Source organism: Ipomoea nil, unplaced genomic scaffold (assembly GCF_001879475.1).
Source record: "Ipomoea nil cultivar Tokyo-kokei standard unplaced genomic scaffold, Asagao_1.1 scaffold1421, whole genome shotgun sequence".
Classification (NCBI taxonomy): domain Eukaryota; kingdom Viridiplantae; phylum Streptophyta; class Magnoliopsida; order Solanales; family Convolvulaceae; genus Ipomoea; species Ipomoea nil.
In genome coordinates, this window is record NW_017617849.1 from 931960 (window position 1) to 959719 (window position 27760).

The 27760-nt window shown below is 33.3% G+C and overlaps 4 protein-coding genes and 1 pseudogene across 5 annotated transcripts; 2 read left to right on the plus strand and 3 right to left on the minus strand.

The window, feature by feature from the left end:
• Positions 1-9974: 9974 nt before the first annotated feature.
• On the plus strand, positions 9975-10400 carry LOC109187362 (agamous-like MADS-box protein AGL62). The gene has a single exon (XM_019337552.1). It carries the CDS (start codon positions 9975-9977, stop codon positions 10398-10400), a length of 426 nt encoding a protein of 141 aa, XP_019193097.1.
• Positions 10401-12250: 1850 nt separating this feature from the next.
• On the minus strand, positions 12251-13688 carry LOC109187363 (annotated as a pseudogene).
• LOC109187270 lies at positions 13405-14963 on the minus strand. Of its 2 annotated transcripts, none has more exons than XM_019337446.1 (2): positions 14578-14963; positions 13405-14072 (listed from the first exon to the last, which is right to left on the minus strand). In XM_019337446.1, exons 1-2 carry the CDS (start codon positions 14589-14591, stop codon positions 13736-13738), a joined length of 351 nt encoding a protein of 116 aa, XP_019192991.1. In that variant the 5' UTR covers positions 14592-14963; the 3' UTR covers positions 13405-13735. The 2 variants fall into 2 exon arrangements, with proteins under 2 accessions (XP_019192991.1, XP_019192992.1); XM_019337447.1 differs by having other exon boundaries at positions 13405-14048; positions 14578-14943.
• A 949-nt stretch (positions 14964-15912) lies between these two features.
• On the plus strand, positions 15913-17196 carry LOC109187327 (probable long-chain-alcohol O-fatty-acyltransferase 5). The gene is made up of 2 exons (XM_019337512.1): positions 15913-16051; positions 16099-17196. Exon 2 carries the CDS (start codon positions 16124-16126, stop codon positions 17177-17179), a length of 1056 nt encoding a protein of 351 aa, XP_019193057.1. The 5' UTR covers positions 15913-16051; positions 16099-16123; the 3' UTR covers positions 17180-17196.
• A 5775-nt stretch (positions 17197-22971) lies between these two features.
• On the minus strand, positions 22972-27504 carry LOC109187252 (transcription initiation factor TFIID subunit 6-like). The gene is made up of 12 exons (XM_019337417.1): positions 27160-27504; positions 26856-26942; positions 26581-26682; positions 26383-26491; positions 26201-26304; positions 25977-26114; positions 25803-25898; positions 25014-25138; positions 24715-24847; positions 24476-24601; positions 24231-24345; positions 22972-23564 (listed from the first exon to the last, which is right to left on the minus strand). The coding sequence occupies exons 1-12, from the start codon at positions 27283-27285 to the stop codon at positions 23209-23211; spliced, it is 1617 nt and encodes a 538-aa protein (XP_019192962.1). The 5' UTR covers positions 27286-27504; the 3' UTR covers positions 22972-23208.
• Positions 27505-27760: the final 256 nt, after the last annotated feature.

Here is a 27760-nt window from a genome sequence, read left to right on the forward strand (position 1 = left end):
TGCATACATTTGGAGTGTTCAGTGGCCTAATTGCACGTTTTTGGTGTATTTAGTGGTCTAATTGCACTTCTTTTTCGTTCAGTGGCCTAATTGCATTTTCATGTTACGTTCAGTGGCCAATTTGAACCTTATTCCTAAAAATTATGAATATGTAACCGTGTCCACCTTACAATGTGGGCATATTTCCACAGCATAATTTGCCGTTTACCTAAGGATTATCCATTTAGAGCCCCTTCATTTCGTTTCTGTGATTTTAAAATAGAACTATGGAGAAATATGTTTAAAAGATATCTTTCGGTGGTAGTAAATCAAACTGGGTGAAAGAGGTAAACGAGAGTCAATATTGAAATTACAAAATTGACCCTTTATTTAATACTAATTTGACGGATTAACAAACATAAGAATATAGTGAGGAAAATCATAAAAGTCTGGAATTACATTAAGTCATCAAAATCGTTTAGGATGAAATTGAAAAAAAAATTCACTATAGTTGAAGACTATTTTTGATATTAAGTCTATTTTTCATATCCTCAAGTCTCAAATGTTATCTTGAAGCCAATTGAAGCACACTCATTTCAATTACCAAGTTACCAACTAGCTAGCAAAAACTATTTATTTTGCCACAATGAGGAAGTTAAAGTCTTCGTACTCATCACGGGTACTCATAACCCACCCCACATTTCCATAACTCCGATCCTTTACGTAACAACAAAGGGAAAAATAAATAAATAAAAACATCCTACGCGGACAGGCCGGGGCAGAAAGTCCGTGTCTTCCCCCACCGAGATTAATTTACTGATTTTTATTTGATTTAATAATATTATTTTTAATAAATTTGATTTAATAAATTTATTAATATCCTACCCATTATTTTTAATAAATTTGATTTAATAATACTATACCTTAATTATAAAAATTTTACCTAATAGTTTTAGTATTAAATGTCATACAATAATTACCATAAACAATGATTAATAATTGGCAAATTCTATTAGGCAATAAAAATTACAATTATAAAATCTTTGGTAATATGTACACGTTATTTTTAATTATTTTGATTTAATAATATTATTATATCTTATTTATAAAAATTTGAAATAATACTTTTAGTACTACTAGTATTTTCGCTTGTGTGATGCACGGGATGGATTTGTTATAATATATTAAAAATATTTAGATTGATATATAATTATTTAAATTAGAACATCAAATGCAATTGAAGATATGTTTTGGATTATTTATGTGTTTTGATGTTATCATTGTTTGAATTTGAGCAAATAATTGCTCAAATTAATAGCTAATGTGTAGATGTACGCATGCGATGCTGTAACTTTGGAGATTTTATTTATCATTATTTAGTATTTTTTTATATATATAAATTAGGCAAATGTGTTCGTTCTATAGCAACTCAGTTATAGAAATGAATTGCTATCTTAATTCATTTGTATGAAATATATATATATATATATATATATATATATATATATATATATATATATATATATATATATATTTGTCTAGATATATAGCAATTTTGTCATTTAAAAAAAAATATATAATATCAACGATTGTATTTACACATTATTGAAACCTGTTTGTAGATGACATTGGTTGTAGCAACGCAATCCTGTCCATCATCGTATAGAGCTAACACCTTCAGTCCATCAGGATAGGTGACTCGGGTGAAAATATATAATGGTAGAGTATTAGTCAATTAACGATCCTTTTATATTTTAAGTCAATTAGTAAAATCAAATTCATTTTCAGCACATTATTCTTTTATATTTTTAGTCAATTAGAATATCATATGTAGTGATATTTTTACTTAATTTTCATTCAATTTTTAATTGATGATGTATAATATTATTATTGAAATATTTACGTTTTATTTTTAATCTATCTTTAATATTGTTTAAAATATGAATTTACTATTTATGATGTAGAATTATTATTGAAATATTTTCGTCAAATTTTAGTTTCCGTTCCATTTTTAATTAAAATGCAATGATCTAACCACTTTTTTTTTTTTTCATATTAATCAAGTATGAATCATTTTTTATTTGCAGTCAACTATTAGTATTCATTTCTTTTTATATTTTCAGTCAATTTGTAATGACATATTCATTTTTAGCTAATTATTCTTTTTTTTTTTCATTCAATTAGTCAATTAGAATATCAGATGCAGTGATATTTTTACCTAATTTTCGTTCAATTTTTAATTGATGATGTAGAATATTATTATTGAAATATTTCGGTTTCATTTTTAATTTTTGTTGCATTTTTAATTTAACTTTACTATTGTTTAAAATATGCATTTACTATTGATGATGTAGAATATTATTATTTAAATATTTCCTTTTCATTTTTAATTTACTTTTACTTGATGATATAGAATATTATTATTAAAATATTTTCGTTCTATTTTTAATTTCTATTTCATTGTTTATGACATAATTGTGATTTGATGTATTATACTGTATAATATTATTGTGAAAAATTAAAATGCAATGAACTGACCATTTCTTTTTTCATTTTAGTCAATTATGGATCATTTTTATTTTCAGTCAATTATTAATATTTATTTCCTTTTTCTATTAACCTAACTTCAATTCCTTTTTTTCATTTTTAATGTTCAGTAAATTATTAATATTCATTTCTTTTTCCAATTTACCTAATTTCCATTCAATTTTTAATTGATGATGTAGAATATTATTGTGAAATATTTATGTTCCTTTTTTCATTATTTTTTTAATTTACCTTTACTATTTACTATTGTTTGAACATGAAATCAAGTAAAATGGGATTTTGTTTTTAATTATATATATATATATATATATATATATATATATATATATATATATATATATATGAATTGGTTATATTATAAATTGTTTAAATTTGTTATATAAGGTATTATGTTACATGAGAGCATTGAATATGGAAACAATATTACCAAGATTTTAGTTGATTTTTAATTTACATTTGCATACAAAATAAGTTGTATTAAATTAGTTGGTGATAAACATCTAAAAATTCTACAAGGTAATACCATACATAATATTACCAATTATGCTATTATGTTATTACCTAATTAATTAATGTCTTTTCTACACGGTATTATAAATACATAAAAAATACGAAGAATTTGTAAACAATAATGTTACCAAAAATATTATTATATTATAGAATATAACTAATATATCTGGAAGTAAAATTTGAGCTATAAGATCATATAGGGCAATCTTTGATCCTAAATCAATAAATAATTAGTTATATACACATTTAGCAGTACCAATGTTATTACTAATACTTTATATATATCAGCAGTATTGAACCTTTAATGTGAGATAAGAAAGAAATAATCAGTTAAATGATGCCTTTATTTGGATGCACTAAGACTATTACAATGCTCCATCACTTTGCAAACATGTACAACTTTGACTTTATTTTATACTTTAAATTATACTTTGTTTATCCTTTAGATTTTAATGTATTATTTTAAGTTAATTTATTTATTAACATTAAAAAAAATACATTTTAAGTGTGACAATTTATACTAATAAATCATTTTAAAAAGTGGCAAAAGATGATTTTCTAATTTGATGCCACTGCATCAATTTAAAAAAAAAAAAAATTATTGCTATTGTTTACCTTAATCATCTCATAAATATCCATAATTTTTATTAGAGGGGTCTAATCAACACATAAATTGAAAACAAAAATGACAATCATAAACAAAATATGTACAAAAATAAATGATAAACACACTATGATAATGATTAAGACATAATAAATTTACCTTTCCAGAAAATCACAGAACTCTGAAAATCCTGATTGAAAAAGAGATGTGTATCAAGAGTTACATATCTTGACATAATTGGCTAATAAAAAAGAACATTCATTACTTGTCCTTATTCAAACACTTTCAAATATAAAAAAATAAAAAAAAATAAAAAAAATAAAAAAATTAAAACACTTGTGTTTAGATTAACTCTTCGTATCATTCTTAACTCTAAACAATTGCATAAGCACAACCATAGAATTTGCAAGGCCAGAATTAAAATAAATATATAAAAAAGTTTCAACTCTTGGACCTTGGTATATGTTGATCCCACACTGTAGCTTTCAATTGATTGTCCCTATAAACAAATAAACTACGGAGTACTTAATAAAAAATACATATACAAAATATAATAAAAATAACAAAATTAGATAATTTACTTTGTATTCACGTACAATTAAAAAATCAATAAGTTAAGAAGGTTTCCCTACAATGATCTTATCCAATGAGGAGTATATCTCAACGACCCTACCAATAACGTCAAACATGTTAATAAAAAAAAAAAAAGAATTCAGATGTAGATTAAAATTGTAAATGAAACTTACCAACGAATTGTTTATCATCTACATACTTCAAAGATGAAAATGATTTCAATAAATAAATTTGTCTAGAAAAGTTGTGATTTTTTTTATATTCTTTAACCAAAGTAGCATAGTGGAATTACAACATAAAATAATGAGTGCATTTTTTGAAAATATAAAAATTACTTATCACCATAAATTTTTAAAAATGGCATAAACTTTTCATTGTTTGAAAAGCTTACAGTACTTACCAACATGTTCCCTTGGTATATGAGCATGAAGTTCCCTACAATGAAGTAAAAAAGAAAAGTGTTATTTTGCAATTTATTTTTGCAGTATATATAGGAAGCAGCTTTGTAATGCATCTTTTTCCCAATTTCATATACAACACGAGTTCTAGAAAAAAGCAAAATCGAAAAAATAGCATTTGATCGGGAAATATGCACTCTCTAGATTTTATGGAATCACTCCCCTTTCTCTATGGGACTTCATATAGGTGCACACCAATCACCATCTAATAGCTCTGGAAGTCTTCAATGGAGAAATATCCTAGGCAAGAATAAACATTGGAGTCGTATAAAAAAAACAAAATTGAAAAAAAAAAAACCACTTGATCGTGAAACATGCACTCTCTAGATTTTATGGATTCACTCCCCTTTCTCTATGGGACCTCATATAGGTGCGCACCAATTGCAGTCTAATAGCTCTGCAAGTCTTCAATGGAGAAATATCCTGGGCAAGAATAAACATTGGAGCCGTATGTTAGTATACATATCTATATCTCTATATATAATTACTCAATATAAAAGAATGAATAAATGAATATAAGGAAAAAATATTACCAATTAATAGATTTATCAATTAGGTTAATACGTGAATATGGAAATAATATTATCAATTAATAGATTTTAATTAATTTCTATTTTACATTTGGTTACCAAATAAGTTTTACTACAAAAATTTGGGCGGGAAAATGAAATAGGAGGATTTTAATTTCTTATATATATATAGATTAAATATTAATACTAATTCAAGTGGTTTATGGTCTATTGGTATTCGGTTGCTCCTTTATATGGGAGGTTTAAGGTTTGAGCCTCGGTGTAGGTGTAGATAGTATATGTAGATATCCCTTTCTTTTGTAATAAAAATATTGATTGACTAAAAATTATCTTAACTATTAAGGCAATTAATTAGTTTTAAAATATATGAATTATACATAGTAGCATGGAATTAATTAGTAGGACAATTATATTAGGTAATCTAATTCATAATTTACTTTTAAAATTATATCCCCTTTTTAATAATGAATATTTATTTAAAATATATACACACACTATGCTTATCAAAATAGAATTAAAATTTATTCATATTTTTAGAATTATAATATATATGAAATGCAATTTGGAATAAATCAACTTAATTATATGAATTTTTTTTAAATAATTCAAATATGTAATGATTTCAAAATGAAATTAATATACAGTTACAAATAAATATAGCATGATTAGATTTACTTTAATTAGTTTTATTTCCTTAATGAAATGACTTTTCTTTATCAGTTTTTTATTAGAGACTAGGGAAGTGTTTGGATTGCTGGAAAATATTTTAAAATAAAATAGATACTAATAAAAAAATAATTAAACAAATATTTTTTTAACCCCTCATAACATGTGTAAATCTTATATTTTAAAAAATACAATTTGATAAATATAATTTCTGTTTAAAATAATTAAAGAATAAATAAATAATTCAAATATGTGAACCAATGATTTCAAAATGAATTTAATATACAGTTACAAATAAATATAGCATGATTAGATTTACTCTAAGAGAAAATTACACTTTTGGTCCTGTGACTATTGTGGGCTTGTTAATTTCAGTACTCGACTTTAAAAACTAACAATTTAGTCCCGTAACTATGCAATTTTTAACACATTTGATCCTCCCGACCAAATCACCGGTCAAATGTTGCTGGAAAACGTAAACCTTTTTTAAATTATTTACTCATAGGGGTAAAACGGTCATTTTCTTTTAACTTCCTTCACCTGTTGACCGGAACTGCAGTGAGACACCCGGAGGTGATGAACATGGAGACGTCGCAGCCGCCGACGAAGCAGAGGCGGAGGGTGGCGGCGGCGATGGTGGAGAAACGACGAGAACAAAGGCTGTCCAGGTGTCTCGCTGCAATTCCGGCCGACAACTACTGTGTTCTTCATTGAGAGTTGTCTCTGGCACCAAATACTCAGAACCGGAACAACTCTCTTTACCCTCCTCTTCATTCCCATACCCAACAACAAAATCAACTTTTTTCTTGAAGCTTTTCAGCACAGGTCTCCATCTTTTCATCAAGAAAACAAGATGCCTTTTTATATTATTTTGTTAATTTCACAAGTCGCCGGAAGAACAATAAGCAGAGTTGCTCACCACAATGCCATCAAATTGATGCCTTTTTTACCCAAACCCATTGTTCACCTTGGCCTTGTGATACAGATTATTGCGACGCCATTTGAGAGAAATACTGATCGGTCGGCAATGAATTATTTTAAGTCGGGGAAGACTCTGATGCTTTATTATTTAAACAGATTTTTCTGATTTTGGTTAGAAAATTTCAATATTTAATAATTCAATTACTTTAACTGTTTTCTTTATTATTACTTTGAGAAATTGAATTGGTCTGGCCAATTGCTTTTATGAGATATACACACTACCACTGTGGACGTATTTTTTCGAAGAAGGATGAAGAAGAAAGAAGAAGAAGAATGAAGAACATAGAATGACCGATTTACCCCCGAATTAAACAAATTAAAATAGAATTAAAAGATTTCGGCGATATTTGGCCGATGATTTGGTCGGAGGACCAAATGTGTTAAAAATTGCATAGTTACGAGACTAAATTGTTAGTTTTTAAAGTCGAGTACTGAAATTAACAAGCCCACAATAGTCACAGGACCAAATTTTCTCTTTACTCTAATTAGTTTTAATTTTCTTAATGAAATAACTTTTCTTTATCAATTTTTAATTAGAAACTAAGGGAAGGTTTGGGTTGCTGGAAAATATTTTAAAAATAAAAATACTTACTAATAAAAAATAAGAGAAAATTTCAATTTTGATCACATGACTATAGGGACATTGTTAATTTCAGCACTTGACTTCCAAAATTGTCAATTTAGTACCTTGACTATGTAATTTTTGTCAATTTTGGTCTCTCCAGCCAAATTGACAGTCAAATTTGACCAGAAAAATTTAATCCAACATTTAGTCTATAATTTGAGGGGCAAAATTGTCTTTTGATCATTTCTCATAATTTTGAAAATATGGTCCGAATTAAGCCCAAGTGCTATTGACCCGGTTTGTTTGTTTATGTGTTCGTCGGACCGTGAAGGATTGAAAATCGGCAAATCGACAATTTGACGATTGACTATTTCGCCGAAAAAAATTGTGCTTAATTCTGACCACATTTTTACAATTAGGAGAAAGGATCAAAAGACCATTTTGCCCCCTCAGATTATAGATTAAAGAGTTAATACCCAAAATAGTCCCTCGACTATGTCGTAATTACCAATTTGGTCCTCGACTATCATTCTTACCCAATTAAGTCATCAACTATACAATTTTTACCCAATTTAGTCCTTTGTCAATTTGACTGTTTGTTGACTGTCAAAAGTGGAAATAAAGTTGTAATTTTACAAGTTTTCTCCTTCCTCCTCATTTAGCAGCGCCAAACCATGTAGCAATAAGCTCTGGTTGGGTTCTAAACCTGTCAGTATCGAAGTAGTGGTTATGCATCGGATAGCCCATGAATTTGATTTCCAACGATTTTTTGACGATCGAAATCTGATCGGAGTGTATTGCTGCATGGTTTGGCGCTGCTAAATGGAGAGGAAGGAGAAATCTTGTAAAATTATAATTTTATCCCTACTTTTGACTGTCAACAAACAATCAAATTAATACAGAGGACTAAATTGGGTAAGAATTGTATAGTTGAGGACTTAATTGAGTAAAAATTACATAGTTGAGGACTTAATCGGGTAAGAATGTTAGTTGAGGACCAAATTGGTAATTATGGCATAGTCGAGGGACCATTTTGGGTATTAACTCTAGATTAAATGTTGGATTAAATTTTTCCGGTCAAATTTGGCCGGAGTGAGCAAAATTGACAAAAATTACATAATCAAAGTACTAAATTGACACTTTTAAAAGTCAAGTGCTAAAATTAACAATGTCCCTATAGTCATGTGACCAAAATTAAAATTTTCTCTAAAAAATAATTTTAAAATAATTTTTAATCCCTAAACATGAGAAAATTTTATATTTAAAAAAAATACAATTTAATAAATATCTTAAATTAATTATTGCAATATCATTTATGTTTACAATGAGAATAATTAAAGAAAAAATAAATAATTCAAATATGTGAACCAAAGATTTAAAAATGAAATTAATATACAGTTACAAATAAATATAGCATGATTATATTTACTTTAATTAGTTTTAATTTCCTTAATGAAATGATTTTTCTTTATCAGTTTTGTATGCGAGACAAAGGGAGTGTTTGTGTTGTTAAAAAATATTTTAAAAATAAAAATAATTTTAAAATATTTTTTAACCCCTAAACATGCAAAAATTTTATATTTTAAGAAAGATACAATTTGATAAATATTATAAATTAATTATTGCAATATCATTTATGTACAATGAGAATAATTAAAGAAAAAATAAATAATTGAAATAGTTTAAAAATTATAAATATATAGCTTTATAATTATGAACATATAGTTCAGTAATTATGAACATAGAGTTCTGTAATTGTGAATATAGAGTTCAATAATTATGAATATGAAGTTCAAAGATATGAATATATAGCTTTATAATAATGAACATATAGTTCAGTAATTATGAACATAGAACTGTAATTATAGCCCAATTAATACAAATCCTAAACACTAATATATAAAATATCTAAAATTGCAGCACTAAATGCGTATATCTACACGTTAACTATTAATTTGACAATTATTTATTCGAATTCAAGCAATGATAACATCAGAAAACATAATCGGTGCAACTCAATTCTTCAATTATATTATATAATATTCGATATTCGATGTTATAATTTATACAATTGTATATCGATCTAAATATTTTTAAAGTATTATAACAAATTCATCACGTACAACGCATATACGAAAATACTAGTTTTTATTTATTACAAAAAAAACAGACATGAAAGTGATGGAATTATCAGTTATGGAACTAAAAAGTTTCCTATTATGGTGTATAAATCATTAAATCTAGAGAGGAAAAGAAAATATAGTACAAAATTAGGAAAGAAAATCACAATTCAAGAATTTACAAATTTGGCAGGTTTTAACTCAAAAAAATAAAATTTGGCAGGTAAATTTTGTTTATAAGGGCATTAACTCATTAAGGGTAATCTCGACTTTTTTCCTGCTTCTCGACGCGGTTCAGTAATTCTCTCCTCGTCTCTCTGCGCCTCTCGCCCTCCACCGTCGGCCACATTCCGATCAGGTCACTCCCACACTCCGTTCAGGTCACTGGACTCTGGATTCTGTTGTTCATACAATATCGTATTTTGATCAATTCAGGGAGAGATGATGCGAGGAACAGGGAAGAAGAAGATTGAAATCAAGAAAATAGAGAAAGAGTCATCACGAATGGTGACATTCTCTAAGAGACGCAGTGGTCTGGTCAAGAAAGCTGTGGAACTAGAAGACAAGACGGGAGCCCGTGTGGCCTTGGTGGTTTTCTCCCCCAGAGATCACGTCTACACTTACGGCGACATTCCCGCCATGTCCGATCTTGTCGAGAGGATCACCAACAACACCGGCATCGTTCCTTACGACGCCGGCCAAATGCAGGACAACGGTACCGTCGACAATTCCACTTCGGGTTCGGGTTCGGGTTCAAATTACAAAAACCTAATTCACTGGGTCGATAGTATCGACATTGAAGAATGTAACAATTTGGAAGAAACCTTGAAGTTGAAGCAAATTTTGGAAGTCCTTCTGCAAGACTGAAGATTATGACTTGTTTAGGATACAATCCTAATCCTAACGGGTAAAAGTAAGGAAAATTTTTGAATAAAAAGATGCTTTTTTTAGCTACTTGTGTATTGGCAGCACTAGAAATCTAGAATGAGATTAAACTTTTGAGATGTTCATTCATTAGTAGTTTAAGAATCGAATAAAAATATGTTTTTTTTCCAGTAATTTTAAAATTGTTAAAACATATTTATACTGCAAGTAGAAAATAGATTACCCTTTTTTTTTCTGTTTCTCAATTATTCAAGAAATTTGGAAAATTTCACAAGTTATTAATATTCCAATATTATTCAGAAGACAATATAGTGTGAAATTGATAAAAATTTTGTAGGCAATAACTCAAGAAGACAGTTCAAAATGTCAAATCTTAAGAATAGACTAATGTCTTGTTTTGAGTCAAGTAATTACAATTATTGGCATATAATGTTTATTTGGTCAAAACTTGTGTTGACCAAGAGATATAGACACTTATACAGCATCAGCTCAGATGACTAAGACTATAATTAAAGAAAAAATATTACCCAAAAATTTAGTATAAAAGTAATAAAATTTACTGTTTTCCAATGAGTGTGTGGTCTAGTGACATGCGGTGACTCTCCCAAATGAAAAGTCATGAACAGATAGTACATTGTAACAAAGATCAGTAGTACTCAAAAAAAAAAAAAAAAATTGCATCTCGCAAGATTAAACAGATATAGTTAAAACTCGATCAAACCCCATTCAATTCATAACAGTTTTCTCAAGAATTGCAAAGTGCATATGCATCAATTAAGCTAATCACATAAATTTTGACCCTAAGTTTGCAACCTAAGAGGATGGTTGACATTATGATAAGTTCTAATAGAATAAAATAAAATAAAATAAAATCCTATCCCGGGTATTTTGCATACTCCTTTGAATGAACATCATTTTCAGCATCTTTTCCCAGCATATTGTGTTAAACTCTCCAGCTCCCCCTTATTCCACATCTTAACTCTGTCGTCTTCTCCCCGCCATTTCATATTTATACAACATCATACCATCTTCCAGTAGCAGCAAAGAAAGAAGCAAAATATAAACACACTTAATTGGTTTCTGAGGCCAAGAGATCAGTACCCCTTTTCTCTCTGATCTAGTTTTCTCAGAGACATGGGAAAGAAGACAATGAGCAAAACATGTTCACAGTCACAGAAAATATCGAAGAATCATGACAAGCTTAAGAAGCAACAGCTTAACAGCTTGATTAACTTCTTGAAACCCAAAGTTTACATCACAGACTCTTCAAACTTCAAGAGCCTGGTTCAAGAACTCACCGGTAAAGGAACTCATCCCGACTCCTCACCTTCGCCTGCTATTCCACAGCCATTTGAGGCTTCTGTAATGCCTGCAGTTATTCATGATGTTAAAGGAGACCAAACTTATCAAGAAAATGGGATTGAGGAGTTTTCTGTCGACTCATCAGAAGGAAGCGGCCAAATAGAAAGTTCCATGGTTCCATGCATACAAGAACCTTTCACCGGGTTGGATAACTTTGCACAGTTTAAGGATTTCGAGTCTTGGCTCCTGGAAACGGACTTGGATCGCTATGATGATGCCTATGCTCCCATGATTCAGCATGACCTGCAAGATGTTTCTGTCTTTGACAGTTATGATATACCCTGTTTATTTCTTGATGATAATTACCAAATCCAGTACTAGGAAATCACCATGTGTAGTTCGTTTCCAGTTTTCAAACAGGTAGATAATGAAGCATTATTATTACAAAGGAGTTACTTGTCAAATGATGAAGTGGAATGCGTGAACTTTCTATTTCTAGCTAGTTTCCACTTCTCTGCCTCTTACTTTATTCCCACCGGATTACAATTCCTTTCCCCCCAAATTCCTTTATTCCAACCAAACGCCCTGTTAGCGTTTTCCTTGTGTTTGTAGAGAACTAGCAGGGAGACTATACAAGGATTTCAGTTGCTGGCTAATCAGCCTGCTGTTATTCAGGGCAGTTTCGAGTTCCAATTTGTCGGACCACCATTGCTCGAGTCCATGTGCCTCTAGAAACTTCTGCTTCCCTTTCGACGAGGACAGGAAAAGTTTGGCAGCAACTTGAGCATTTGTCGTCCTATCATTATTCACCTTGCCTGCAGCCTGCAGGTTGTTCTGTGTATCGCCTGAATCAATGTAATAGCAACAAATGTAATCGCTGTTGTTTATATACAGATGTGGCACCCATTGTCCGAGGCCTAACTGCAAAGCTTTTGCTGCAGATTCCTCTGAGCTAGTCCGAGTTTGATCAGAACTTAAAGGTAGCATTGACCTCAACTTGTTCCAACCAAAACGAGCTTTTTCCTCCGATATTCCTCATATACATAGCCAGTGAGGCAGAGGGTGGATTGAACAAATGTGCCTCTATGTATATTCCTTCTTTGGCTAATGTTTTCCTTACTTGAAGAGCAAAGCCAGCCCCGAGTGAATGCCCAGCAATGCATATATTCCTGCTTCCATACTTGCCAGCAAGTGACTCGAGCGCTCTTTGAGATACACTGAACCTGACAGATCCCTTTAAACTTTCCCAAGCTAGGTAGCGTAGATCATCTTGGATATCCCTTCTCATTGTTGAAGTTTTGAAAAGTGTCCCTCTCAGCGCTAAAACAGCACTTGGTGCACCACTCGGTCTGATAGGCACGAGATCGGCCAAAGCTACTGCTCGATCCCATTTGAATACCGCCCCAAATATAGATCCATCTCTGTCGTCTGTTAGGGTCTCAGCCAGTCTGTATTTGAAGGGTATCCACCAATTTGGAGCAAGAGCATTTCCTTGTTTCCTGTTTTCTTGCCTGTCTAGCTCAAGCAAGTAAACTGATTGTACAAAACAAGCCATCACTGTTCTCTTATAATTGCCATTCTTCCTGTACATACAAATTCCCAGCATCAAACTTCAACAAATTCTTGTGTTCTCATAAACATAAACAAATTCAGAAATCAGGAGAAATAAGAGTAGGCTAATATCTAGTGTGACAAGCTGTGAAGCATGTTAAGTAACCATACCAAAAGCATCTTCAAGAGTGCATGAGTCCCAATATGCGCAAGTGAACTTTTAATATGCTCTTGTCCCTCAAGCCCATCAACATAGTGAAGAACATTATCACCATGTTCAAATGTTTCCACTAAAACAGCAGGATGTACCAAAGGATATAGAGGTTTTGGGAATGATAAAACATCTTTCCATCTACAAAAATTGTAAATAAACCGACTCAAGTTAGCTGCTTCTCTAGAAAGATCAACTTGGGACATCATGAACACTGCAAATTGCTGAATGCTTTCATCCAACCTCAACCATTTCAAAGTAGGAATGAACTTAGAAACTTGCCCTTTTGATAGCTTCTGATAGCTTCAACAACACCTGGATGCCTAACGTTTACAGCAACCATCATAGGTTTAACAGGCTTTCTAGGATATTGGAATTTCAAGATAGCTCTACTTCTCCATAAAACAGCTTTAGATTTGTATGATGTGCATGAAGCAAAACCTCTATGAAAAACTCTGCATTCTGCACTTAACTTTGAAAATATGTAAGGCAATCCAATTGAGCATGGTGACCAAACCTCCAAACGGCTGTTTGTAAGTGTTGCAAGCTGGGAATGAACAATCCTCCTAGCATTGACAATAAACAGAAATCTGTGCATAACAATATATACCATTGATTCATCAAACTCACAGTTATTTCTGTAGAAATGGAACACCAATGTATCACCTAATTCAGTTCAATTCACAAACTGAACAGAAAATTCATCATTACAATTTAAAATAAAAGCTCTCGTAGGGAACTTTAATATATATACACATATATGCATGTATTATATATTTTTATACATTTATTTATTTTAATTTCAATTCCTAGACTTATTTTGCTTAAACTCAAGACCATTCCTAAATATTTGATTCCAATTACGAGTAGGATTCCAATGTTAGAACAAATAGCCCCTAAGATTATCAATTTATCATACTACTGCAAATATTGAATAGTTTACACATACTCGGAAGTCGGAAAGTAAGATTTAGTTACTCTTCCGAAAGATCGGACTCCAGAAGTAACCAGCACAACACAAATTGAGTTATATGAACACGCAAGGCAACTTAGGCAAGCAACACAAAAATTCTACACGTTTATGAGAATACGAACCTTGAAATAGCCATAGGTAATGAGTGCAGCTGGGTCTATGATTCCGGGGCGGGGCGGACCATCACAAGGCATTTTCACTTCCACCTGAGGGTATAGATGTCAAATGATGAATTTCCCAGAGCATGGGAACTACCGACAGCATATGGCCAGTGATTGTAGTTCTGCCGGTGTCGAAATCCAGCTAGGAAATGGCGGTGGAGAGCGGATGAAGGCAACTGGTCAGCCGTACACGGCGGCTCTGTTTACTGCTGTGGCTGTTGACCACAATATGTACAGTATCGAGCTGGAAAGTGGAACCTGGGACTCTAGGAGTCTGAGTCTCTGAGAGAGTTTGCGATGAGCGGGTCGGGTCGGGGCTTGTCATGTCTGTACGGGCCAAAATCGGTGGTTAAAATTGTTTTTGAAAGTTACTGGCTCTATTACATTGTAGCCTCCATTGAGGCTCGAACTTATAACCTTCCAAATGGAAGTCCAACCCGGATACCATTAGACCACATAGTCCTGGTTTGTTTTTGAATACTATTCTGTTATAACTTACAATGTAGTAAATGTAGTATCTGTTCATAACTACTTTCAAAAATTTATTAAAACACAAAGAATCAATACGCTTCTACTGAGACTCAAACCTACAATCTCCTATATAGGAAAGCAATTTGATGCTATTAAACTACAAAGTCCTTGGTTGTAATAGGACAGTTATACCATGGATTCTACTCCCTTCATTCCCTTCTATCTAGATTCTAGACCTCTCAATCTGCAACAATTATGAGATGTACCCGAATCCACCTTACAATGTAAACTCGGGTCAAAATATACAATTTATATATAATATATTGAATGTTCACAATTCAAATTGTGAACATTCAGTATATAAATTATGTATTTTTTTTACTTGAGTCCACATTTTCACGGAATAATTTACCCTCAATTTGTGCACCCCACGTCCCCAACCTCTAAGTTTTGCTCCTTATGCCAATTAATCAATCATTATACCATGCACCACCAAACTCGGAGGATCTTAGTTGACATTTACTCATAAATTTATTTTAATTTGTATTTTTCATTTTTTAAGAAAAAAAAATATAAATAAAAGATCTTGTGGTCAAGCGGCATAGCTTAGAGGACTTTATACCATGATCCCTCAATTGAAGGAAATATATGGGCTTCGAGATTTGCTGGTCGCGAATAGTAGTGGAGCTAGCGTCCATAGAATTAAGTAATTGAGGCTTTGGTTTCCAAATACTCTCTCGGGGTCAGGCTGTGGGTCACCCTTGAGATTATAAATTCAACTTTTTTGAAAAGTAATTGCATTTCCTTAGCGATCCAATTTTTGGTATATAATTTAAACCGTTATGGGCAAGTATATCAATTAATCAACTTGTTTCCATCCGACAAGCAAGACAGGATGCCTTCAAGATAAGATGCTGCCGGCTACCATAATATGAGATCAGAATCCCAGAAGGCTGGAAGAATTCATTGTAACCTAAATCCAGAATCCCAGAAGGCTGGAAGGCTGGCTACCATTTGATTCGTTTCCAACAACAACATGGAAGACGATGAAGTGAAGAACTTAACCTACATTTGGATCTCAGTATCCGCATGTCTTTTATACTGCTATTTCATATCTGCAAAAATCCCAAAGGGAACGTTAAGGCTAATCTCTTTATCCCCCGTCTTTTACCTTTTCACCATCCTCCCTCTCTTTCTTTCTTCTGCAGTTCTCGCCGCCGTCGTCTCCTTCTTCTTCACCTGGCTTTCCAACTTCAAGCTCCTCCTCTTTGCCTTTGACCGGGGCCCACTTTCCCCCTCCGTGGGCCCACCTAAATCTCTCTTCGTCTTCGCTGTCATGGCTTCTCTTCCCATCAGACTAAAGCGGCGGCGGAGCAGTTCAAATCATCGTAGCACCAAGAAATTGCCGTTGAATTTAGCGACGGAAACTTTGGGCTTCGCCGTGTTGTTGCAGTTGATTCTGCGGTACAGAGATTCGGTCCACCCGAAGCTCGTCATGGTGGCTTATTGCGGGCTGGTTTTCCTCATGATTGATATCCTGGTGGCGGCGTCGAGCTTCGTGGTTCGGGCTTTGGTCGGGCTTGAGCTGGACCCGCCCTCGGACGAGCCGTACCTTTCGGGCTCTCTCCAGGAATTCTGGGGGAGACGCTGGAACCTCACGGTCACCAACGCGCTGCGCCTCACCGTGTACGACCCCGCGAGAGAGATCTCCGCCGGCGTCGTCGGAGACGAGTGGGCCTCTCTGCCGGCGGTGCTGGCGACCTTCGTGGTGTCCGGGCTCATGCACGAGCTCCTGTTCTACTACGTCACGCGCGCGAGCCCGTCGTGGGAGATGACGCTGTTCTTCGTTCTCCACGGAATATGCGTGGCGGTGGAGGTCGCTGTCAAGAGGGCTTTGCGCGACAAGTGGCGGCTGTCGCGGCTGGTGTCTGGACCGTTAACGGTTGGTTTTGTGGTGGCCACTAGTTTTTGGTTGTTCTTTCCACCTTTGATAAGGACTGGTGTAGATACCAAGGTCCTTGGAGAATTTGGAATTTGTATGGAGTTCATAAAAAGTAAACTATTGTCACTTGCCACAAACAATACAATTTGAGAATTTCATTTTTTTCTTTTTTTCTGACATGCTGTTTGAATTCCCAATTGGAAAAGTACATTTGGTTGGCAGCCTCACAGGTGGGAAGAATCTGCTCACAAACTACTATCAATACTCTTGATTTTATTGGATGAATATGAAAATAAATAAATAAATAATTGTGTGTGACTCACATTTAAAAAAAAAAAAAGTAATCTCAATTTTGTCAAATTAATCATAAAGCACGAATTGATTTGTCGCTTGAAAAAATAGTCGTTTAAAACGACATTTGAGCTTGCATAGAATCTTTGTTAATATCTCCAATAACCACAATGTTCGCCCGAAAGGTACAGAAGTTGGTCCAGAAGGAATCGTCACTTGTGAGAATTAAACTACCATGTTGGGTTAATTTAAATATCATTTTGAACTAGAGTCAACAATGCAAAATAGATCATGGTCTATGGTCTAATTTGTTCCATAATGTAAGGTGGACCAAACCATGGTCCACGATATAATTTGTGCATATTTCGTTCTCCAATAAAAGGGGCAAATTATATTGTGAACCATGATTAAATGTAAATTATTTGTGTAGTGAATGCGACTCTCCAGACTCGGCTCCATATTCGTCCGAGCTCTTCACGAGTTCTTTTCAGGGCCCACAGGGCAGATTCTCCTATTCTTTTTGGGCTCGTTGTAGCAAGCTCATTCCTTTATTCATTCTCCTCTTGGGCCTCTAGCTCACTGGGTCCATAACCCATCAATTTGAATACTGAAAGTATATTATTTTGTATATTATCAAATAATATATATTTAGTACATACATAATGTAGTTTTAGTATATTAAAAATGTGGCCTATTGAAAATTTTTCCACTAAAATTAAATTGGCAAATTATTCTGTGGACCATGAATACAATATACATTTTTAATATACTAAAAGTACATTATTTGTGTAATGAATACACATTATTTAATAATAGATAAAAAAAATTATATATCTTTAAATAATGTACTTTTAGTATATTAAAAATGTATTTTTATTTATGATTTTATGTACTATGGTCTATGGAATAATGATTGAACCAAATTGGGTTGGATTGTTATTAGAGTTTGTTGGGCCATTTTGGATTTTCTTCGGAGGTACCTAAAACCCACGATTCCAACCCATTTTCAGCCCGTCGACTCAATAATTTGATCGTTCTCTCCCACAAATCCAGACGGAAGTTCTACTCCAGTGGTCGGACACCGTTGATCGACGAAGCCGTGCCGGATCTAGATCCAGTAAACCTCTCTACGCCTCCGTTTGCCGGAATTAAGGTCTCTCCTCTCTATTGAACTGATCGGTTATTTTGTACAGGTCGTTGCATAATCAGTTTTTCCAATGAACTTATTAAAAAAAAATTGTTTCCAATGTATCATATAATCATCTAGATATGTGTATTTAGTTTTAGAATTTCGCATTATAATTCGAATGACAATTTAAAGAGTTCAATTCATGGCTAGTATTATCAGATCCGATGATTAAAGGTCATTTATTTTCTATTGAATTCGGAATCAGGAGTATAATAGTAGTGATATTAGGAGTTTTTTTTTTTTTTTTTTTTTTTTTTTTTTTTATTGCAGAAAGTAGCTGCATTAAGTATTGTTGAGATGGGATTTTTGGTGACAACTCTAATTTTTTTGGCTGTCGGAGTTATTGCATCTCTGTGTATCACAATCTGCTGCAACAGAGGGCCTTCCACCAATCTGTAAGATCAATTTGCTTTATATGATCTGCTTGCCATGTACCCAGGCAAAAAAAGAAAGAAAATATATAGCTTTTCAGATGCATATATTATTGTTCTTTATTTGTTTCTCAATGTTAATTATTATAGTGAGCATCGCTTTGTGATTAAAACAATGGTGCAAGACTATAAGTTATTGGATGATTTTTATTCTAAATACTGCCCAGCAATTGAGAGAGCTGCTTTGTTTATTTTATCATGGTCTGCTGATTAGCTATCTTAGATAAACAACTAGAATGTCCTGGATTGTTGCTAGTTGAAGTTTGAAGTGGAAATCACCAGATTATATTAGTAAGATTTCTCATGTAAAGAAGGAAATTGATATGATGTAATTACATTCACCTATCAATATCATGATTAATTTCCTGCTGGTACTGGAGTATTTGGAATTTATATAGAAACTAGTCCTAAATTTCATATACTTAATAATATCTTAATTATTTTAAAGTAGGGTTTGTTATGCAAATTATGCAAGCATTCTTTATTTTTGTTAAATCATCTTGTCTTGTTCTTCGGATAATGAATTATGATCAATATTGTTGATATAGCTCAAATGTTGTTACACGTCTACTTACTTTGTATCTACTATCTAGTAAATATGTCCATGATTGTTGCTAATGGAAGTTTGAAGTGGAAATTACCAATTATATTTGTAAGATTTAGTATGTAAAGAAAAGTAATTTGGTCTAATTACATTCACTTATCAGTATCATGATTAATGACCCGATGATACTGGAATATTTTAAATTTATATAGAAAGTTAGAAACTAGTGCTAAATTTCATGTTATATCTTAATTATTTTAAAGTAGGGGTTGTTGTGCAAATTATGTAAATATTCCTTATTTTTTAATTTTTTTATAAATCATCTCTTGTTCTTCAATTATGATCAATATTGTTCAGGTAGTTAAAATGGTGATATAGATCGACTTGCATTGCTGCTAGTAAATTTGTTTTGCACTAAAAGTCAAATTTTTGGCTTTATGGGCTAAAACTGTATATTCTCATGCAGGTTACACTTGACTTTGGTTATCACTGCTACAGTTTGCTGTTGGATGATGTAAGTTTGATCATTAGCAGAGTTAAATTGGTTCATTGAGAAAAGATGCATATTTCTCATACTAGATCTTTCTTCTCCTTGTTTTTACACCTCTTCTTTTCACTCTCATTTGTTTATGCATTTAGCTCAAAGAATAGTGCTGAATTTGGTTCATTTATATATTTAAGTTTGTAGCGCATGTTGATTGATATACGTGCATGCAGGAGTTAAAAATTCCCAGATTGATTACCTAATATATACAGTCATTGATTAGTTGTTGACATGTTGATGATATATTTTTATCTTATATACTTGATATCTGCCTTCAATTTGCAGTTGAGTTGTGTCAAAATTTCCTTTCTGTTTTGTTATGCACATGAGCCAAACCACACTGAAAGATTGAATTCAATCAATTAGCTAGCCTAACCCGTTGCCTTATAAACCCATATGTTGTTCTCTCTTATTTTATCAAAGTGGGACTCTTAACATGTTTAGACCATTACTCGTATGATTTCACACTTTTGTGTCTTCAGTCCCTTCTATGATGGCTTATTAATAGTTGAGTTGTGTGGAACTGTGTAATCACCAACAATCAAACCTTTTCCTGTTTTTTTTGCCTTTATTGGGAGGGGAGAGACTCAAATAGTATGTTCACAGACAATGGCACTTCTGGGCGTCTGGCTTTACTGTAAACATGCATCACAGCTACTAGCTCATTTCTTACAAAAGTTTTAAATGTTTAAAATTTGTCTTAGGCTATGTCATACAATAGTTGGAAATGATGGTCCGTCAACTAAGTGCCTTTTTGTTTTTGTTATTAGCAATACCGATTTTGCATGGTTATGTATATTTTCTAGACCACTAATAGAGGTTGACTGCTAATATATTCCTATTGTCTTGGTTTGATAGTCCTCAAAGTTGCTTTGTATTTCTATATTTTGTTTCTTAGTTAGTAATGCTTAAAAGAGTTTGTGCTATTGCTGGTTACTTTTTGGTGTTACCCCTCTCAATTTGAGAATGTGCAGCTACTTCTCTACTTTTATCTGCTCACCGTGGTGTGGGTATGCCACTTAATTTTTGTATTTTATCTTCACTTAGCAAGTTGTGTGAGATTACCAGTTGATACAATTGTTTTTTGGACTTCCTTTCATGCAATTTTTCTTTCACTATAACCTGACTGCACTTCTTCCCATTTTTGTGTTGATTCATTGGCTATCCTTTCTAAAAGAGCAGACATTATCCGAATCAAATTTTCCAACTTTTTCCATTTGTTCTTTGATTGTTGATTGAAGCTCATTTCTTTATCAACTCCGCATCACAACTCACAAGCAAAAATTACAAAGAACACAAGAAGATGACCTTGTCTTGTTATTTTCTTTAATAGGTGGGCAATAGTGTATCTGGCGCAGATGAAGCCACTGATCGTCCCCATTTTAAGCGAAGGGGAGTGAAGCGCTTGCTATTCATGGAGGATGCATAGTTCAGCCCCTCTCTGAGGCCACAACGTGCATTGTGTGTAGAGTTGAAAAATGGATAAACAAGTACTTGAGACTTGAGAGCATGTGCATCTATTTATATATTATTGTGTGTATGTTCTTTTTGCGTTTACTGTCATGGGTACAAACTGCCATAGCTTCGTTTGTATATTGTTTATTATTAGCGGAGTAGAAATTAATCTCTGGGACTTTCCTCAATTTTGTACAATGCTCTGAGTTTTTGGCTATACATGAATAATGAAGGTGTTTTATCTTCAAGCTGAACATTTCATGTGTTTTAAATGTTGTGCCTTCACCAGTATAACTTACTTGAGATAAATGATTACCATGTGATAGAAACAATTCATGGAAGAAATTTCTTCATTTCTTGACCGAAACTTTCACCAAGAATACACTGCAAATGAACACATTTTGGAGACAATAAATTGTTCCAATGTTGCAGGCATGAGGTTGCTAAGATATCAATTTTGGCTGAAACTTCAATTTAGTTGAAGAGATTTTTGTGCAAATTGTAATTACTTCCTAGCTAAGTACTTAAGATGAAGAAAGCTAGAATTATTTTAAGAATTAAAAGCTCTAAAATGTTGCTAGAAATAGCCCATGGCTAAAAGGTGTAGAACATGCTATTCTTAAAAGATTTAAAACTTTAGCTTAAAAAACTTCGAAAAAACCTTCAGTTTGATTAATTAAGTAATACAAAGTTCGGTTCGATTAACGGTTAAACCTTTAAAAACTTTGGTTAAAACAGTTCGGACCAATTGCACACCTTGAGAAATGCTTAAAGTTTTTTTTTTTTTTTTTTTTTTTTAATTGTTTGTGTTTAGTACTGAATCTAAAGTAAGCTAGGTTGAAGCTAATTTACATGCGGAAGAGACATTCCAAAACTTTGTTACCTGTATTTATCCCCACATCACTTTATGCATATAGAAAACAACAACAAAATCACTTGTTCATACTAAACCAAATTTATATCCATATCCTTATCAATTCAAAATATAACTCATCTCAATTACTAGATTTCTAATAATCTAGTTCACTTTGCCTAATTTATCAAACAGTTGAGAAGATTATTGGTAATTTCAGTGAAGCATTTACATAATTCAAAATGTGATAAGCAACTCGTGCATCACAATATTAGTGTTATGTGCACAAAAATATCACAACATTAGTGTTATGTGCACAAAAATATTGTTCCGTATTTGTACTAAATTTTGTACTATCTATACTAAAAAAAAATTAAAAAAATTGTACTATCTAATATGATTATAACATGCATTATCAACATTATATTCGTTAGCTACTATTGAAGTATCCATTGATTGTCAAAGACCTTGTGGTTGAGTGGCATAACTGTAGCACTCTCAAATGGGAGGTCACAAATTCAAACCTCGGTGGGGACATTCACTCTTTGAGCTTCAATAGGTTGAGAAATAATATATGTACAGATACTACAATGTGAGTTAATTTACACTAGCAAGATTGCTTCAAATCAACATGACAACATTATGTTTATTCTTTGATTGCACTTGGCAGAAAAATGGAGGTTTTATAAAGAATAATATTAAGAATGGGTATACATGAAAACAAAAAAAAAAAAAAAAAAAAAAAAAACAAAACAAAACTTTAAAATCCAATCTATTTCTGTTCCAACCTCATAAATGGCATCTTCAGGTGCAGGCAAGAATCAAAGCAAGACTTACAATCTTAGGGCATCCCGACGGCCACTGTTTAAAGATCACAGGAAGACCAACAACTCAGGTGCAGGTACAAAGGACAGCATACTTTCACCATAGTATTCAAATAGGAAAGGTAGCAAATGCGCAGCATCTATATCTTGCTTCCAGGCCTGATTAAGACCAACTTGTGATTTAGGGGCTTGTCCACCACTCATCTCCTTTCTGCTGCTGATTCTTTGCGAATTCTCACTTGACAAAGCTTGTGGCGTTGATGCAAAACCTCCATCAGTAGCCCCTAGGTTTGTAGGGTATCCACTAGTAGCTCCTTGCATCCCTCCAGCTGCCCCGTCAGTCACCAGTTTCTTTTGTGGGGGTTGTTGTTGTATCATGTTGTCCGTGCTAATTTTTCGTTTATCTTGCAAAAATTAAGAAACCACAGTCAGCATGTCCAAGCATTTCACAAGGAGAACATTGTTGTTTATCTTGACTACAGCCACCTACAAGAAGTCGGGAAGTTTTCCAATTTTAAAACCAAACAGAGATTCTGAAGTGGTATGGCTCATTAACATGAATCACTCATTCAACAGGTAGTATTTCTCAAGGATCCACATTAGGCCTTTAGCAAATTGTGTTAAATTCTAGTCCCATGTTCCCTTTTTTAGCCATAATAGCATGTAACAGGTAAGTGCATATGTTAAGAGTCTTACATTGAAAGAAAATAAGAGAAAATATATAGGTTTATAAAAGGTCATGAGTTAGACTAACTAATTGATTAAATTCAGTCTTTTAGTGAGGTTTGACCCATGTTTATTATAGCCGAGTTGAGTGACATTGGCCTAATCTTAGATTATAACATGGTATTAGAGTCTGTATAGTCCACTTTGTGTCACTCCATTGTCCACTTGAGGGGAGTGTCAAGAGTCCACATTGAAAGAAAATAAGAGAGAATATATGGATTTATAAGGACATGGTTAGACTAGCTAATTGATTGGATTCAGTCTTTTAGTGTGGTTTGCCCCATGTGCATTATAGCCCAGTTGAGTGACTCTCACCCGATCTTAGATTATAACAAGATACATACTTGATGATACTGAAGTAAGGACTTTCCTCTTGGACTTCAAAGCAGCATATGCTGGTGGAGATAACAGTGTTGGAAGTGTCTTTAGCTGATCGTAGATGCATAGGCCAGCTGCACACTGTAATGACCATGGAATAACTACTAAGGTTTTATAGAACCATTTTTCCATTAACGAGTTGCTAGGTGAAGCATTCTTTCAGAAAGGCTTAAACACCAAACATAAAACTCATTAAACAAAGAAAACACACCATTAAGGCACCATACACTCGCCATGCTTCATGCCTCTTCATCTCGTTCTTTTGCTTGTCTAGTTGCATTTCGGGCTCCAGCAATCGCATGTAAGACTCAAGATTGGGCATCAAAAGCAGGCTAACCTATACAAAAACTATGACACATCACCATTTGGCAATTGTTGTGGCATCTTCGAATTATAGCACAGGGAAGCTATAAAGATGGGAAGATAAAATGGAAAGAACAAGGGAGTTACCACACTAGGTCCAATTGCCGCTAGCCCTTGGATTGCACCATAATGTTGAGGCAGTGCCTTTGTTGGATCCAGAAAAGCATGCAACAAAGTCTTTGTAACACGTGGTTGGAGATTGTGGTAAACATTACCGTACCTGCAAAGCTAGAAAATCAGGATGTAGAAAGCTTCCAGTTATTGTGTGATTCCGCAGTACTCTAATAAATTTTAGTTGACACCTAATTCATAACCATATAGAGTTCCATGCTTCTCCTTTGTCCTCGATCAAACACTCCAGAGAGAGAGAGAACAAAGATCCTCACCTCTTACATACCAGGGCAACCAACTTGGCAGCAAAGTCTCTAAGCTCCCAGTGGCTGTCCAAAACCTTATTCCCCAATCTCTTTGCAACAAGACATGTCATTACAGATGGCATCAACTGGTGCAGCTGAAAACACCGGAAAAAAAAAAACATTAAGGGGGCGTTTGGTTCAAGTTATATAAGATAACCAAGGTTATATTTGCTTGGTAATATAAGATTCCCATGTTTGGTTCAGGTTATGTAACTTTCCCAGGGAATGTCAGATAACCTCCGCATTAAGTTTTTAGCTATTGGAAGGAAATGTGAGATACCCTCCAATTTCTTAGGTAATCTCACATTCCCTTGTCTTATTACTAATGTTGGGCTTTGGACGTTTTAATCAATTTATCTTATTACCGTTGTCTTATTTACATATCTTAATTTTAAACCACACAGAAATCTAACATTCCCATCAATCTAACATTCCCTAAGGTAATCTAACATTCCGTGAACCAAACGCCCCCTAAGGAAAAGAAGAAAATCATCAGCTGAAACCAAAGTTATTTCTATGTGCCCTACAAGAAGATGAAGTTCCAAAGACAGCCCTTGTTTCTGTGATAATCTGTTTTTCCAAGAAAGTGTACAGAACTAAACAAGTAAACGCCTTATGATTGATCTTATTTGCTATCTTTTTGTAAAGCAGTTAACAGTGTATCCAAGATTGCAATTCTTGACAAATGCATTTAGGTACACAATATTTAATTCACAAATTAAAAAGAAATAACTTGCGGTATTCCTAGAATGGACTTACATATGGTTCAATGTGTATGTGAGAATTCTGAAGCAGGCTCCAAACAAGCCTCATCAAAGAACACAAAAGAGGAAAGTTATTCAAGTTCCTTGAGACCTGATAATATAATAGAAGCTCATTAGCCAGCCATGCTACCATAGCAATTGTGCTTAATTTCCAGCATATTATAATCACCTCATCTGAAATGAAGTATGTGAAGTAAGGAACTAAGGGATGGAGTCCACAATCTGTTGCCAAACTAACTATTGCTTCTTTGAAAAGCACAGAGTTCGACTTATTCACCACCAGATCCGTAATTTTGTCATAGTATAGCTGCATGACAAAAACAAACCTTATGACTAAATATTTTACGATTAGCAGCAAAAAGGATGCTAATAAGTAGCTAGCGTCTATAGTACCTGAAGCTCACGGGACAGGACATGCTTTACAGGTAATTTGAGGTCAATTGGACCTCCATCATCTTTACACTCGGTCTTTTTATTATCTGGAGGTGCTACAAGAGCTGTTGGAATGTAGATATTAGTACCAACAAATAAACCAGTTCAAAGCGGAGCAAATTATGTGCAATACTTTCACCAACCTTCAAGAGGAGGATTTTCAGGAATAGCAGGTTGCACTCCTTCAATAGCTAACCAATGAGCCGTAAGAACAGTATCTAAAGGAGCTTTCGGTAGTGGAGCTTCGATCACCTAAAAGAAACATGAACATAAATAGAACACTCGAATGAAAAAGAAGACCTATATTAGTATAAAAAGAAGTCCAGAGAAAAGTTCCCTACATCCTTAAAATCTAAATCCTTTTCTTCAATGTAGAACAAATCCTTATGCCCGGCAGCTCTGCTGAACCGCAAAGGATCTCCAGAGGCGAATCCATATACCGGCTAAATCATTAAACATGAACCAATTAGAACTTCATCAGGAAATATTGCATACTAAGCACACAGACAAATTTTGAAATCTTGCAAACTAAACATAGAGAAAGAACCCTTTTTTCTTTCAGTTACAATAAAGGTCTAAAATTGATAGATTGACTAGTAAAGATCAATAGGGGTACCTCAACATTCCGTACGCTAAGTGCTGCATCGACATCCTCGGCAGTTAACGTTGTCCTCTTCGAATGACGCATGCATTTTATGGACTCCTGAATTTTCCAACAAAAGAAAGGGCAAAACTTTTCACAACAAAGAAACAATTATTCCGTATATGAATTTTAAGAAAAACTTCCCCTTATTTTTTAAAAAACATTTTTTTTTTTAAATTACTCTGCCTGTATATGATCATGAAATTACCCTAATTCAGCTACATTTTTAATAGGGGCTTTCTTCTTCTTTTTTTTTTTCAATAAATAGTGGGGGGACCTGCATTATTTCTCGGAGACGGTATTCGACATCGGTGGCTAGGGCCGGTAAGACTTCCGGCAACAAATTGCTGATTCCGATGCTCTGCGCTATCACTTCTATTGTCTCTCCCGGAACTACACTCATCTTTTTAACCTTGGTGAATAGTGAGGAAAAATCAACGTTCCCTTTCGTATATATTTCCAGTAACGATTTCCAGCTGAGTGAGAAAGAAGAGTTGAGCTTCAGCTTTCGCCTTTCAGAACTCAGAAGGAATACAAACTTTCATTGATTTGCTGTGATCTCCTCCACTACTTCTTCATATATCAACTTTCAGACGGAGCATCGTCAGGTGGAAATAGGCCAAGCCTTCACAAATTAGGCCTAGGCCTTTTGTGGGAATCTAAGGTTTAAATGTAGGTTTGATATTTTTGTATTCGGTTCGATTTTTTTTTTTTTTTTAATAAATAAAATCATTTAATCTAACATTTTAAGTTAATTTGATTTCTATCAATTTAAAAATGATTGGTTTTACTACCATGTAGTCTGATGGCATTCTTAATAATGGTTATAAGTTCGAATTCTGATGGTGGTGACTTAAAATCTTTTAGGATACAATTAT

What these genes read in the sequence shown, in the direction of transcription:
- LOC109187252 (XM_019337417.1), bottom strand. Translation starts at nt 27,285, where the DNA reads ATGAGTGTAGTTCCGGGAGAGACAATAGAAGTGATAGCGCAGAGCATC. An exon ending in TTAGCGTACGGAATGTTGAG is followed by an intron (nt 26,683 to 26,855) that starts GTACCCCTATTG and finishes TTAATGATTTAG; the next exon opens with CCGGTATATGGATTCGCCTC. An exon ending in ACATACACATTGAACCATAT is followed by an intron (nt 25,139 to 25,802) that starts GTAAGTCCATTC and finishes CGGTGTTTTCAG; the next exon opens with CTGCACCAGTTGATGCCATC.
- LOC109187327 (XM_019337512.1), top strand. Translation starts at nt 16,124, where the DNA reads ATGGAAGACGATGAAGTGAAGAACTTAACCTACATTTGGATCTCAGTA.
- LOC109187362 (XM_019337552.1), top strand. Translation starts at nt 9,975, where the DNA reads ATGATGCGAGGAACAGGGAAGAAGAAGATTGAAATCAAGAAAATAGAG.